At 39.0% G+C, this 15,082-nt stretch overlaps 1 protein-coding gene across 1 annotated transcript in view; it reads right to left on the minus strand.

Moving 5' to 3' along the window:
* Positions 1–3,562: 3,562 nt before the first annotated feature.
* Positions 3,563–15,082, minus strand: part of man1a1 (mannosidase, alpha, class 1A, member 1) — a 187,076-nt gene continuing 175,556 nt past the window's right edge. The window contains exons 11-12 of the mRNA XM_084737405.1: positions 14,849–14,964; positions 3,563–5,883 (exon numbers count right to left, since the gene is read on the minus strand). Coding sequence (XP_084593531.1) covers positions 5,757–5,883; positions 14,849–14,964 — 243 coding nt within the window. The 3' untranslated portion in view covers positions 3,563–5,756. The remainder of the gene's footprint in view (positions 5,884–14,848; positions 14,965–15,082) is intronic.

Genomic DNA, 15,082 nt, shown 5'->3' on the forward strand with positions numbered 1-15,082 from the left:
AGAAGCAGAAAGTCTGACGTTGTGTCTCTTTTTCTCCGTATTCATATGAAGCAACTTCAGTGTTGTAACACTCAACTGTACTATTAACACTTTAATAGATCTGCTTTATGCTTTGATGCTGAATATTCCTCTAGAAAGTCCATATTTATGATCCTCAGAAAAATCAATGAAAAGAAAAAAATTAAAATATGCATCTTCCGTGCACAGATACACCTCATGTGTCAGATTTGGATCATTTCCTACATTAACGGCTTGTCATCTCTACATTTAACATCAGCCATCAGAAATCAGTCCCTCTTTTCTGATGAGCTGCAGACGTTTCTCTGCCTGCACTGCACACATTGCTTCAACTTTTTGTGCTTTCCAAGATAAAAAAAAACAACAACTAAAAAACAGCAACAAAAGCACAGAGAAGTGAACACAAGAAGACAAAAATGCATATAAAATATTCTTCACTTCACATTGGATGGTACATTCATACATTTCCTTTCCTCCTGTGAGGGTGTTTGATCGACTCCCAGGTGGTTTCTTTGTCCTCTTTCTGACATTAAACCACATTTTTCTGCCATCGTCAATTTTAAAGGTACCATATGTAGCATTTTTTTTAACACTGATAATTTATTGGTGATGTTTTTGGTGGCATAATTACTATAATTTCTCATCAGTAATGTTGAAAAATGCTAAACGTACACTATAAGACCTTTAAATTCTTACCGACATCAGCCCTGGCCGTCCTTTTTTGGTAGATAAATACGCGAAAACCCACAAAAACTGTTGTGAAGCTCCACATTTAGGGTCCAGTGAAGAACCTTTAAACCCACAGCGCCACCTGGGTGTCAGCTCACAAACCCTCCGAGTCAAAATGTTCACTATAACAGAATAAATTAACACAATCAGCAAAAAAATCAACCATTATAATACAACTTCACATGGATAATAAATGCCTCTAAACCGACTAACTAAACAAAACACAGATCAAACACAGAGACACTGTCGTCTGTACAGTGATAGAAAGAACATGGAGGGATTTCTCACAGCTCAGAAACTCAACACTGTGTTAAGATTTAAACGGGGACTGATAGGTCTGTGTTGGTCGTTACATGGTCGGGGCTCATTTATTCATTCTTTTGAAAAGATTAAGTAAAATTAGGAAATCTAGCGGTTTCTGTTTTGAATAATCTGGGATGTGACTGGCGTTAAAAAAAAACGTTTGCAGCTCAAACACTTTGTAGTTCAACCATTTGCTCTCTGCATTTTCCTCTTTAGTTTCTTTAGATCTGAAGGTCAGATGACTGCTGTGATCAGCATCATCTCGCAGTAGAGAAACAACAAAGTTTGGATGTATGAGGACATAAAATAATGAAAAAATAAAATCTATGGATCCAACAGGGCATTTTTATGAAATTTGGTAGAAACTGGTTGTATGCTAATAAAACCTAAAAACTAAATTAAACCTAAAAACTGAGTTTTTTCCATTACAGACTGTTGTATGGTGGGTCTGTGATACCTGGGCTAAATGTCTTTAAAGGGACAGTCCACCTCTATCAAACTGTGTACTGTCCTTTAAATCACTGTTCAGAACTTACTTTAATATGAAAGCTGTTTAGATAATAAATCAGTTTGTCTGAGTTTTATCACTCTTTAATCACCTGCGTTTGACCTTTTTTGACTATATTCAGTTTTACTGGGACTTATCTTTTACACTGAAACATTTTATATGATGTTTTTTATTGTTTTTATCTGGTTTGTGTGTACTATTTTATCTTGTTCTGTAAAGCACTGTGTTTTGAAAAGTGCTAAACAAATAAAGCTTATTCTTCTTATTAAAATAAAAATACATATCAGCAGTTTCAACGGTTTAGAACAAGGTCTCTGGATTATCTTGAGTAGCTGGCTCATGATTTTTGTAAAGAGACGTTGCTGAGTTTTCTACATGGATTTTTGGTGCTATCTGGTTCCATACTATTTGAGAGAAAGGCGACATTTCTCCAAAACTCGGCAACTCTCACCAAAACAATTAGATGGATAAACAGTAATAGAAGTAAGAGGAAAAAATGTGTATTTTGTATTATTCGCAGGTGAACTGTCCCTTCAAACCTGCTGAGAAGAACCTCCTGGTGGTTTTAACTGTAACTCAAACGGCTGAGATAAATGAGCCTACTTTAAAAAAGTTTTTTCGGACTTGTTGACTTAACTTTATAATGACTTCATCTGCCATTTCTCCCAGTGACACTTAAAGTCTGTTTAAAGCTCATTTGTGGGAGCAGGAGCACCGGGGGAGCTCAACGTGGGCAGAGTTATTATCTAACACCTTTCTGTGTCACACTCAAATATTCAAGATAAAGACTCAGACTAATGAACGGCTGGCAAAGCTCATGACTCCAACTGTCTCACTCAATCAAAGCAACAGTTCCCATACAAGATGTGTAAAATTGATCATTTTAAAGATCACGACTTGATGATTCTTCATTTTTGAACTTAAATGAAAGGATTTTTAACTTATTTTATGAGCTTTTAATGATGGGAAATCATTTACTGTCATTTCTTTTCCCATTTTGATATTTTTTAAGAATAACTGGTGAAAGAATATATGGATTTAGATGAATATTTCATAATATTTTTGACTTTTCAGACTCCAGCCATTTAGCCCAGGTCTCATGTGGACTGTAATTGAAAGATCTCACCACTAGATGTCAGTGTAGTCAAGGAAATAACTTGTGAGTGGTATCTCTACCCCATCCTTACAGATGTTTTACTCTGGAGAAAGAATATTATCATCAAATAAGACTTGTCACTCTTAAATCATTTTAAGTGATCCTCTGATAGACCTCTGTTAGTCTGATCTCCTACTAATCACACAGAGGCCAAATAGACCAACCCTTGGGCTACTTTCAAGCCAAAATTACATTGAATATTTAATTAAAAAGCAGGAATTATCCTTTAATCAGTGTCTAATTTTGGTTTAATTCTCATCTGAGACGTTGGAACTTCACTTAAAGCTCTGAGACTATTTAAAACTCGACTCTTTTGTGTTTGTGTGAGCTGCTTTTCCCTCCGACTCCTCCTTTTCAACAGTGAAGGCACTAGATTGAAGACTAAACTGGATTCTATCTGGCTACAGTTCTGTGTGGCGTCAGGAGAAATCTTCACCATAAAATCCAACTGAATGAGCTGAGCTCTCTCTGAACATAATCTACAACAACGATAACAGCATCACACTTTGTGTCAGTACAGTCACGCACGCCCCCCCCACCCCTCGATGTGTGGAGGATGAAGGGAACAAAAGTCTTGACGACAGAATGGTAAAGCTGTATAGAATCAGTATGGCTTCTTGTGTGTGTGTGGGTGTTGCTGTGTGTGTGTGTGCGTGTATGTGTGTATGTGTGTGAAGGTGAAATATTACAGCAAAGTCGAGTGTCTGCGTCTCCTCATAGAGGAGAGAAGATCCTACAGCCGGCCCTACGCTGCAACAGGAGGACGAAGACGAGAAGAAGCGATTCAACAACGCAAGAGAGGGTTTGACCGATACGCGGGTTTGACTGATGAACATGATCAATCATTAGTGGATCTAAAACGGTCTAAAAAAATAAGGTCAAAATTAAGGATATTCACATCTGCAGAAGGCGAAAGAAGGAACAAAGACAGAATTTCTTAATTTCAAAGGGCTGGTTTGGATTTTTTGAAGTGGGATTGTATGAGGTAGAAGTCCAACCACCATCTCTCTCACTTAACCAAACTCCACAGAGAAAATCAGTAATTTTGCCTCTCAGAAAACAGGAGCATCTGGTCTACTGCTGCCTCAGTTGGTTGGTTTGTTTGTTTTAGTCTGACTTCTGTGAAGCTGAACATACTTTCTGAAATGCCGAGGTCACACAATGACACAAACTAACTAACCGATTGAGGCAACGGTGGACCAGCAACTCCTGTGTTCTGTGGGGTAAAATTACTGTTTTTGCTAATGAAGTTCGGGTGGTTTGGAAACAGCAATATTTGGCTTACGTAACAGCAGTTTCTTGTTGGAAAAGGCTGTCTGATGGCAAGATAAAGCGATGAAAATATTCACATATAAACTGATACATAGATTTTTTTAAAATGGACTTGTTTTTACAGATAGCGAAATTATGTTTTGCTATTAAACCTGTCCACAGCAGTACATTGCTTAGCTTCCTACACTGTTAATACTCTGACTGTCAATAATTACCTCATACAACCCCACTTCAAGTAACCAGAACTATCCCCTTAAGGATATTAACATTTAAAGAAGGTGGAAGAAAGAAATTAAATTCAATATCTTAATTTAAAGACTGTAATCGAACAATATTTGGCGTCAACTTAGGACATTTCCTCAAGGTCCTTCTATTTGCTTTGCATTCAACAGCATCTCACAGGCTTATTCCTCTCCATGCTCCATTACAGCTGAGCAAACTCTTGCTGCTGAATAAAACCACAAAATGTGGTCAACAGCTCTACAAAAGTGGACCTTGAGGTAAGATTTATCTTTTTTTTTTTAGTCAGACAATAATAATCATTTACTTTGCAAACCCTGTAATCACTGACAATGAGTTTTTTTTCTGGGTAGTGACAAATAAAACTGCAAACGTGTAATTTCTGTGAGGCAAACCCCAAACACGTATCGGTCAAACCCCAGAAATATCGGTGCAAGTGTGAGAATCACAAATAAATCCAAACAAGAACCCAAAAAGCCAGAGAGGATAAAGATGAACTGAGGATAAGCAGAAGAAGAAGAAGAGGAGGAGGAAGAAGAGGAGGGACAGCTTTGTGTAAACGTCGTGGGGGGAAAGTGAGATTACTGGCAGGTAGAGAGCTGGTGTGGCTGCTCGTCCTGTGTTACACCAAACTCAGAGGGAGGAAGAAGCAGTCAGGTGTTGGAGGGGGAAGCAGAGGTCGAAAAGTTTCGTGGGGTTATAAAAAGAGGCTGGGGTTGTGCTGCGTCTTTCTTTTACTCCCACAGAGACAACCACATGTTCTTAGAAAAGTTTTTCTGAGGACGATGCAGAGGCTGAGTCGTGGTGGCGCCAGCGTCGGCACAGGGAAACCGATTTTCTATTCAGATGTCGAAGCATTGCAGCAGAAGGAAAAGACGACGCATGTGAAGTAAACAAAGTGAGCGTCCTTTAAGCTCACCATGTCAGCCTTGTAATCCTCAGAAGAGAGTTTTTCTGCCCAAAGCTCAGGTCCAAAAATATCCACATTATGGAGACGACTGGTTCAGGTCTGTCAGCGTTCTCCTTCACAAAAACAGACTAACAGGCGGAGCTGTAGCTACGAACAAGAAAATCACCGACGAATGATGTGAGATCTGGTCAGACTGTCCCTCTGAATGAGTTAAAAAAAAAACCTGGTAGTGAAATAAACTGCCTCGTAATGTAATGACATCTTCAGAGAGTAATTTATAACGCAAGAATATGAAAAACTTACAACCTCTCTGACGATATCGCTGCATTCTTTTGAGTTATTACGGCAGTAAATATGTTGGTTCAGACCGGTGTCTGGAGCTGAACAAAGCAAACGCAAAAAAAAACAAAAAAACTGGATTCTACAGCGAGAATTCGGCGCCGACAGGCTTGAACTCTATTTTGATCCCATTAAAAATAAAAATCCGGTCAAGAGGCATCTGTAACCATTGGTGACTCCAAATGGCTAAACTGTTTTCAGACAGACAGCTGGAGGCTCAGGTATACAGGATCAGAGGTTCTCGCACTTGTTTTTTTGGGGTGTCAGCGCAGGAGGGTCCACTACTCCACCTCGTTGGGTCTGTCTGTTTTGTCCTTCTTGATGACGGGCAGAGGGTGAGCCTCGGTGTTGAAGACCCAGTGGTCGAACGGTAGGTGGTCGTCGTCGGAGAAGAGCAGGTAGAGATACCTGAAAGAGACGCAGAGGGGAAGAATTTATTTATAGGAGCGATTGCGTGAGAAAAAACTGGTACAGCAGCCCAAACAGTGAGTTGGAGCCATAGATGGAATATTAAATAAGTTGAAATCACATTTAATATATGATCTATGGTCGACGTGAGTTGTTTCCCCCTGCCCTCTCCTCCCCAGAATCAGGGAAAGCTCTGCAGGCTGCAAGTGGACTGCAGGAGCACAGGACACATGCAACATCGGAAATTGACAATAACGAGCAACGACAAGTCCTCCACTCTAAGTTGATCAGCTGTTTATAACTGTCAGTTGTTTGTCAATGTAAAGTTACGTTCATTATTCTGAAAACAAAAGCCCACTGCTCTGAAAATACACACACTAATACACACTCTGAACGGTCTCTCTGCCCGCTGGACTCCATTAATATACAGCTCAATTTAACCGTTACACAGGAAACATCTCTGCCCTCTGCAAGATTATTGATGATTTCTTTTACAACTTTTACACTTACTCATTCAGTGAATATACAACATTAATTTGAACTCTAATTAATCTTATTCTAGCACACAAGAGGTGGGTCATTTTATGATTTATTACAGTAAATATATTACAGATTTCTCCTTCAACTCTTGGAGTGGTGGCGCATCAGCTGCATTCACAGCTTTGTTTAAAAATGAACTGAAAAAAATAAAAAATATAAGCAGAGATATTGTGATCAAGGGCTCTATTTTCATGTTGGCACAACACGCAGCAGAGGCAGCGCTCCGACAGGTTGGTATTTTCATGACCTTAACTTTGACTGTGCCTGTCTGTGTGGTATCCGACCCAGCAAGCACGGCATACAGGTGTGATTTTAAATGAAAGAAAGCAGTGCGTGGCCAGTTGTTGGCATTTTGGTTGAAATTCTTTTCATTTTCATTTTCTAGTGATGTAGCAGAACCACGGATTTTTTTTTTTTTTTGTCCAAAACATTCTTCTTCCTTGTCAGAAACCTGGCGCCAACACGGGCCACGATGAAACTCAACCATCAACAGTTCTGCTGTAGATTCAGGTGTGTTGTGCAGGTAGCAGCTAATGTAGCCTCGAGCCACTATCCTCAAGTAGAGATGAGGAACAGAGGCCTGGTGAGCTCACTTCTCTCCAACTCCACACCCCCATGATGTTTTCATTTTCAAACTTTTGCACAACTCCTTTATAAAACATTTATAAAACATTTTTTCAGACTAACAATAGTCAGTGGAGTTCCCCTTTAAACATATAAATATATTCCTGTTTTAATTTAACACTCTCTGATCAGAATATTCATTTAAATCTGCATCGAAAAGTTTTCCCATATAGATTCTTGGATTTTCCCATTTGTTGAGTCACTGTTGTCACGCTCTGCTGTTTCAGAGCTATGAGACCTTTAGTGTGTCTGGCTCAGAGTATATTTATTTATCACCACACCCTGTATGTGGTGATATCACCGCTGTGCGACACCCTCTGTGTGGCGATAAATAAATATCCACTTTTCCATTTCACTCAGCACTTTTGCACATAATGCTGCAACACCAACAGGATATGAACCCAAACAGCTGGTGCACTTGGACAGGCCCACAACCAAACGATCTGCTCTGGCTGTTGCACAAGCATCATTAAAATATGGCTCTGTGGCCACAAGAAAAGCTTTTAGGAAGTGGAAAACCATCAGCAAATGACATTTTTCTGACAAATGTAACAAAATATTTCATAAAGTAAGGAGAAATAAGTCTCTGTATTGTGTATAAAATGATGTTACTCGGGGTTCCACCCAAATAAAGTCTAGTTTAATGTTACTAGAGCTAGTTGACAGCGGACCAAACTACATTCACCGATGAAAATGAGACAGATGAAAGTCTGGGGAAAGGCTGTAAGTGGTCAAATAGAGGCTGAATTGCTGAATATCATTATATATAATTATGTCACAATTGCAAATCTGCTGTACGTTTCACCTGATTATAGGTTTTCATGCAGTGCAGACAGTTTATCAGTATTAAAATAAAAAAAAAAGGCTTTTGTTCCTGTCTTCATTTCTCTATAAAGATGACTTGTTTTGGGAACTACACTGTTTGCTGTTCAGTGTTTTGGATATTATTTGCAGTTGCGTTCAGCTTTTGCAATATCTATCAGCAGTCCTGCCAAAATAATGAAACAGATGTGGAACTGAGAGGGAAGGATGGGCGCGGCTCAGGCCAGTTTATGAAACTTGGAGTGATGAAATTCTGCGGTTCAGTGTCATCAGATTTTATGAAGCAACACCAAAATAACATTATAAAACAAGGGGGTGGTGATAGAGAAAGTAAATAAATAAAGTGATTTTTAGGACAGTTGTTGGTCGAGTATAATCACTCCAGATTTCATCACAAAGAGTCAGAAAAACAGAGATCAATAAAAGAAAGCAAATGAGTTCTTTAAGGAGAATTTACCTCCCTGCTGACATCAGAGATGACTCCTTTGAGGTCCATAAATCCAAACTTAAAAACTTAATTGGTTGCTTCATCGTTCAATTAATGAGTATTCTTTGATTAGTCCATCATTATTCTTTCGGTGGACCAGTTTTAGTCTAAATTCATCTTTAAACCCCAGTTCTTACAGTCCATTTTTGTCCTACCAACAAGAATAAGACACTAAACTTTTCTTGAACCCTCTGTTTTTGTGTCTGTTCCCACATGCCTCAAAACTGTGCGACTTTCTCTCCCCCCCTCTGTCTAGCTCTCCGTTGTCGTTCCTTCTTTTTGTGGCCTGTCCTCTTCCAGGTCTCCACGGTAAAGACTTCATACCACTGCGATCCCACTAGTGACACCTGATGTTCTTCAATGTCCTCCTGCATCCACAGTCTTCACATACATTTTATAATCTACATTTACCAGAATTTTTGTTTTCAAAGTTAGCATATGATGTGATTTTGATGGTCTATTCTGTATACGCAACGTCTATTGCACATCTGTCCATTCTGGGAAAGAGATCCCTCCTCTGTGGCCTGAGGTTTCTTCCATTTTTTCCCTCTTAATTAAGTTTACATCAAATACGCTGTATTAAGATTATTTTCACCACTTTACCTTCCCAGCAGACAGCCTTTTCTGACAGAAACTGACGTTATATGAGCCAAATAGTGCTTTCTCTCGCTCAACCAGACTCTACTGGCAAAATCAGTTATTTTAACTCGCAGGACACGGGCTGCTGGTGACAGGTTAGTTTGGATCAACTGAAGTCACACAGTAACACAAACAAACAAACTTTAAGACCATCCAGAAGGCCCCGTTATTCTAAAAGGTACATAAAGGTTTTGGAGCAACACATGCTTCCATCCAGACAACGTCTTTTTCAGGGACGTCCCTGATTGATTCAGTAAGACAAAGCCACATTCTGCAGGTTACAACAGTGTGGCTTGTCAGTAAAAGAGTTCACTGGCCCACCTGCAGTCCAGACCTGTCTCCTAATCAATATGTGAGGTGCATTATGAAGTCATATATCAGACAAGAATGGTAAATAATTTTACTTTCAAAACGTCAACAGTTAGTGTCCTCAGTTCCCAAATGTTTACTGAGTGCTGTTGAAAGAAAAGGTGATGTATCACAGTGATAAACACGTTCCTGTCACAACTGTTTTGGAACGTGCTGCAGGCATCAAATTCAGAATGAGTTTACAAAAAAACAATTAAGTTACACTGTCTTTTGAACTATCAGAACCATCCCTTTGCAGAGTTTTTTTAGGTTTAGGTTAGAGTTTTTTAGAGGGTATTGCACGGCGCACAGATTGTAAATCTCCCTGAGGCACATTGTGATTTGTGACTTTGGGCTATAGAAATAAAATCTGACTCGACTTTGACTTCAAGAGTGAGAAAGAGGAGGAGAACTTCAGCACACGCAACAGAAGAAAAGGGACGATCTAAAAAAAAAAAAAGTGTCAGCTGACTCAAACTAATGAATCAGCAGAGGAGCTGGTTGTCCACGAAGCCCTCCACCTCCTCCAACAAGTCCCCGTCCTCCTCTGCCTGCCAACAAACCACTAGAAAGCAGTGAGTGATTGAAGGCAGGCGGCGGTGTGAAGTATGGCCGTGTCCTTGGCAGCAGCGGGAAGATGAATACTGGAAGTGGCTCCGCACGATGCCAAGATCCCCAAGTAACATTAGGAGGATTAGACTTATGGGTTTGCTGCTAAATGGGATTGATATTTTCTGTGTCCACTGGGGTCCGTCTCTGATATCAGGGATATGATGCGGCTTGACTGATGAGGTAATTATTGTGTTGCTGTCCAGGCTGGTGGTCAATTACACTCATATTTTCCTCTAGTTGTCTGTGGGAGACTAATGATACATTTTATTTTTGTACTGCCTCTCCTGGAAATGTTTTATCACACCTATAAAAATATTCATATCTCTTTTTGACTCTTTCATGTCGGATAAATAGGATTTTTTGACACTGACAAAAAGAAAATAAACACTTTTCTGTTAGTCACAACCTGGTTGACCTGCAGAAAGAATCCAGACATCTTACTATGAGGGTGTTTGTGTGTGAGAGTGTGTGTGTGTGTATGTGTATGTGTGTGTGTGTGTGTGTGTGTGTGTGTGTGTGTGTGTGTGGTGTAATCAGGAGTAGAGGTGACGCTTGTTAAAATTTACTGCCTATAAAAAAGCTGGATTGGATGGCACCTCGCCCCCATCAGGCTCTGTTAGGCTAACCTTGACTTCCTGTCAACAGCTGTCTGGCGTAGGGAAAAAAAAAAAAAAAAAACGATAGAAGAAGAAGAGGAGAGGAGAGGTGGACGTGAATGGGGGAATGAGGCTATAAAGATTTCCATGGAAGTAAAAAACAGAAAGACGAGAACGGAGGCTTTGTTTGGTCCACTGTGGATTGAATATAAGAGCCTCTTTAACGAGATTAATAATCTCCATATTAACATGCAATTAAACACCACTTCTGACATGCAGGCCAGCTTGTGTCAAAAGAGGTCAGAGGTGGGAACAACAGGGTGCTGCAGGTTAGTGCACCAATTATGGTTCGCTCCCCAAACAGCTGTTGTTGTCCAAGCACAAATAAATCAATTAGACATATCAATTGATTGGGGACTGCAGATGAAATTTAGGCTTATGCTCACTGGCACAACGCATCAAATGCAACATTTAGGTTTAATACTGTACACGGACCCTTACAAATACATTAAAATAAAATAAACAACAAATTCTAGAGAAGACACATTGTTGAGCAATATATCGATATTACATCAATATTGTGTGTATTGTGTGTTTTAAAGACTGTCTTATCATAAATGCATTGGTTAATTACAGCATCTAATATCTGTTATTTCTGTATAACAAACTGTTGCTATGAAGAACAGATGCAGTTCAGATCATCGATCTTTTTTTTTTTTTTACCTCAAATAAACATTGTCATCTTTTTATAAATCATGGTAATAATAATATCATAATAACTAAAACAATGACTTAAATAATAATAAAAACAATTAGACATTTTAAATTAATTTTATTTTGTCCTCCTTACTTCCAAACTGATTACATTTAGAGCAATCAGCCAATTAAACCATTAATCATAAGCATATTAATATGCATCTATCTTGATAATTGATTTTTAAAGGGCAATGCCCAAAATTTAAACTAGTTAGTAGTTACAGATTCTAACGTGGTTCCAAACATTAATATTTGTGGGTTTTCTTAGATTTCTATAATAATAAACTTTGGGCTTTGGACTGACAAAACAAACAGAAGCAACCAAACTTAGATGGACAGATTTCACTATTTTTCTCTTGGGATCAAAAGTTTGATTAATTGGTCAAGAAAATAACCAACAGATTAATTGATAATAGAAATAATTGTTTTGGTCCTAATCACATTTTAAAATGAGTCAATACATGAATACTTACACTAAAAATTGCAAATGTGAAGTTGTTGATGTTAAAATTTCAGTATTATGTGTGCATTAATGTTCAATGCGTAAAAACAGTTTTCTGCATATATTTCTCCTAAGCATAGGCGGACACATGAAAACCCCACAAACACAAACACACACACACACACACACACACACACACACACACACACACACACACACACACATATAAAGTACATGTACACACACGTTTGCCCTCATTTAACTGGGATCTCTCATCATGGTTTAAACAGACTGTCTTCCTTCCACAGTCGGAGAGCCATCTGAGAGGGAAAGCCCTATTAGCCACCAGACATCACACTGTGTGGCTGACAACGCATTTAAAGAGCCATTTGTGGCTACGCACTCACACCCTCACACACATTAACACATACAACCTCACACAAGGGCGGTTAAGTAAAAATATCAGCCGACTATTACTGGGAAGTGAGAAGTCGTAGCTGCCCGTGGAGTGTCGGGACATGTGGTGTTTTTCACAGTTTCTGTCCTGCTCTGCTATTAAAGATCTAATGTTCAGGCCTTTAACTGGTTTACAGGAAATTCTTATAAGAAGTCGTAGAGTTAGAGCGACCTGTAAGTATATTAATAGACCCTGTGTAGGGGCTTGTTGAACGGTGCTCTGTTACTGAAAATAAGTTCTGCGATCAGAGTGGTTTCCTTCCACTACATTTGTTTCTAATTATTTTCATATTACTCACACGAGAAATCATTCCAGTACAGTGTGGGTGGATTTTACACAAAAACTGAAATAAAATCTGTTAAAAAAAAAAAGACTTAGTCAGTTTAACAGCACCTCTTTTTCATTATAAACTATCACAGTTTTTTTAATCATCAAATGTTCATCCTAATAACACAATTCATGTGTTTTATATGCTTTGAAGCCTGCACTGTTAACACTGGCCTTCTTCTACTATTCTGATGTATTTATACGTTATGTAAATAAATAAATACGTTTTAACACCAAAATTAGTATGTACATGTTATTCTTTTACTTCAATCTCTCTTTTAAAACTCAAAGCTGACTAATTTGCAACAATGTGCTGCTTTAATGGAGACAGATGGTATTTGTGGCTGGTGATGACAAACAGTCACACAAATTACCGACTGAGGCAACAAGCTTTCATGGCATCACGCTGGAAGAGGGACGGAAACCAGCGTATCTGCCCGGGTGTCATGTTTCCATCATTGCCTGCTAGAGCTGATAAATACCCATGACTACTGCAGAGTCATTTCACACAGGAATGAATGCTGAAAACCTACATCTTAGTGGGTGTGAGGGTTTTTTTTTTTGGTTTTTTTGTCTAGTGGCTTTACTTCCCTCTACAGTTGACACTAACATTTATTTCATCACTCCTGTGCTTATTATGTAAGTGATGTCACCTGACCCACTGCAATAATAAATATATTACTCTGAAACGCCACTAGTTTTGAAAAACACAGGTCACCTTTAATCAACCTGCACTTTAATTATGTTCACCCTTCGTCTTGAGCAGCGCTTTTCGTTTCTGACCACTTAAAATGATCCGGTTTTGGGGCATCCTGGTGATCTAGTGGTTAAAGCACCATGTGATTGCAACTTCCCCTGTTTGAGTCGGACCAGAGATCTCTGTTAAATATCATCCCCGACTGCTTTTTAATTTCCTGTCAGATCTCACATCTCTACTATCTGACAATGACATACAAATGACCCAATTATACTTAAACACAGAAACCGTGTCTGCCTCTAACCCTTGATGTGAAGTTGCGCGTGTCTACGATAATCTTTAGAGGCCTGAAGAGGTAAAATGACTTAATATTCACAAATAAAGCACAGATGTTCAGAGGCCTTTGAGTCAAGTGGGGTAAAAAACATCTGGTGATTAACCCATCTAAGATTTTATTCATCTGTGAAAGCAGATAAGAATATTTTATGATACAAGTTTTTGTTTTTTTTAATTTTGGCCACAAGAGGCTAAAGTGCACCACTGCTCCATGCTCTCAGTAGGACGAAATGCACTTGTTTTCTTACTGGTGAATTATAATTGCATTCCAAACAGAAGGCAAAACCTTTTTTTCCTACAGCAGAGAAATGAATTTAGATCAGATTTAGAAAATGGATCAACACAATTTGTTTTTGTTCACTGCCTCTCAGGGCTTCTGTTCAGATGAGACAAAAAGGCAGAGAAAACTTCTCAAAAACAAAACAAAACAAAACAAACAAGGATCCTGATGCCAGGCTGGGAGTGAAGAGTTAATCTTCAAAAATATTGATTTTGACCAAAGACATTATGATTAATACACCGCTCTTAATGGTAGAATCAATAGGATTTGTCTGAGCCGTTCAGAAACGCACAAGAAAGATGCCAGGATGTCAAATACCAACGTTTTGTGTTGGTAAAGTGTCCTGAGCACAGCAAAATACTGAGAACATAAGGAAATGCAGGTAGGGGGCAGGATCTCCGCAGGTACAATCACCATCACACTTATACTGGGTCATAAGTGATGGCCGAAAGGAATTAAGTTCATATGAGTCTATACATAATTTTTTAGGAAAATGTTACGTATTTTGCCTTTAAGTTGTCGTTCGACAGAACTACAGTGTCTACCTCAGACAACCAATCCTGGTCAAACTTGTTGTTCATGTGATGAAGGGCACCAAAATATTTTTTATTTTTCATTCCATTACCAACCTTTGTCTCATTTCTCAGCTTAATATCATACCTGTCATGAATTAGCATTTAATTATGACTGAAATACTGAAACATAAAGCTGCAAAAGTCTCATAGATTCCTCAGTGTGAGAATATGTGTGTGTGTGTGTGTGTTTGTGAGAGTGTGTAGTGAAACCTTGCCAGTGACCTCAGCCAATCTCTGGAGCTTATTCTGAATGAATGACAACATCGTACTTTGTTTTTTTTGTGTGTGTGTGTGTGTGTGTGTGTGTGATTGTCAGTCTGGTGATGCATGGGGCCTTGTCCCTATAAAGCGCGATGACAGCACAATCATAAGAATCATACAGAAGTGAAGGGTGTGCGCATAGAGACGTTCAGTTTGTGTGTCTTACTTGAGTGTCTCGGCCAAGTAGAAGCTCTGTTGTACATCGTCGTGGTTGGGAGTCGAAGCGTAGACGTCTCTGACGCCGCTGTAGCCGCCTTCAACTTTACAATGCTGCTCCAAGGCCTGAATGAGGGACGGCGATCGAGACGCACAACAGGAAGAGAGAAATCAGCGACAGGCAACATCAATCAAACTCTTTGTGTACTTAAAATATCACAAAACATCATTTTAAAAAACTGAC

Source organism: Lutjanus erythropterus, chromosome 15 (assembly GCF_056507025.1).
Source record: "Lutjanus erythropterus isolate fLutEry1 chromosome 15, fLutEry1.hap2, whole genome shotgun sequence".
Lineage (NCBI taxonomy): Eukaryota > Metazoa > Chordata > Actinopteri > Lutjaniformes > Lutjanidae > Lutjanus > Lutjanus erythropterus.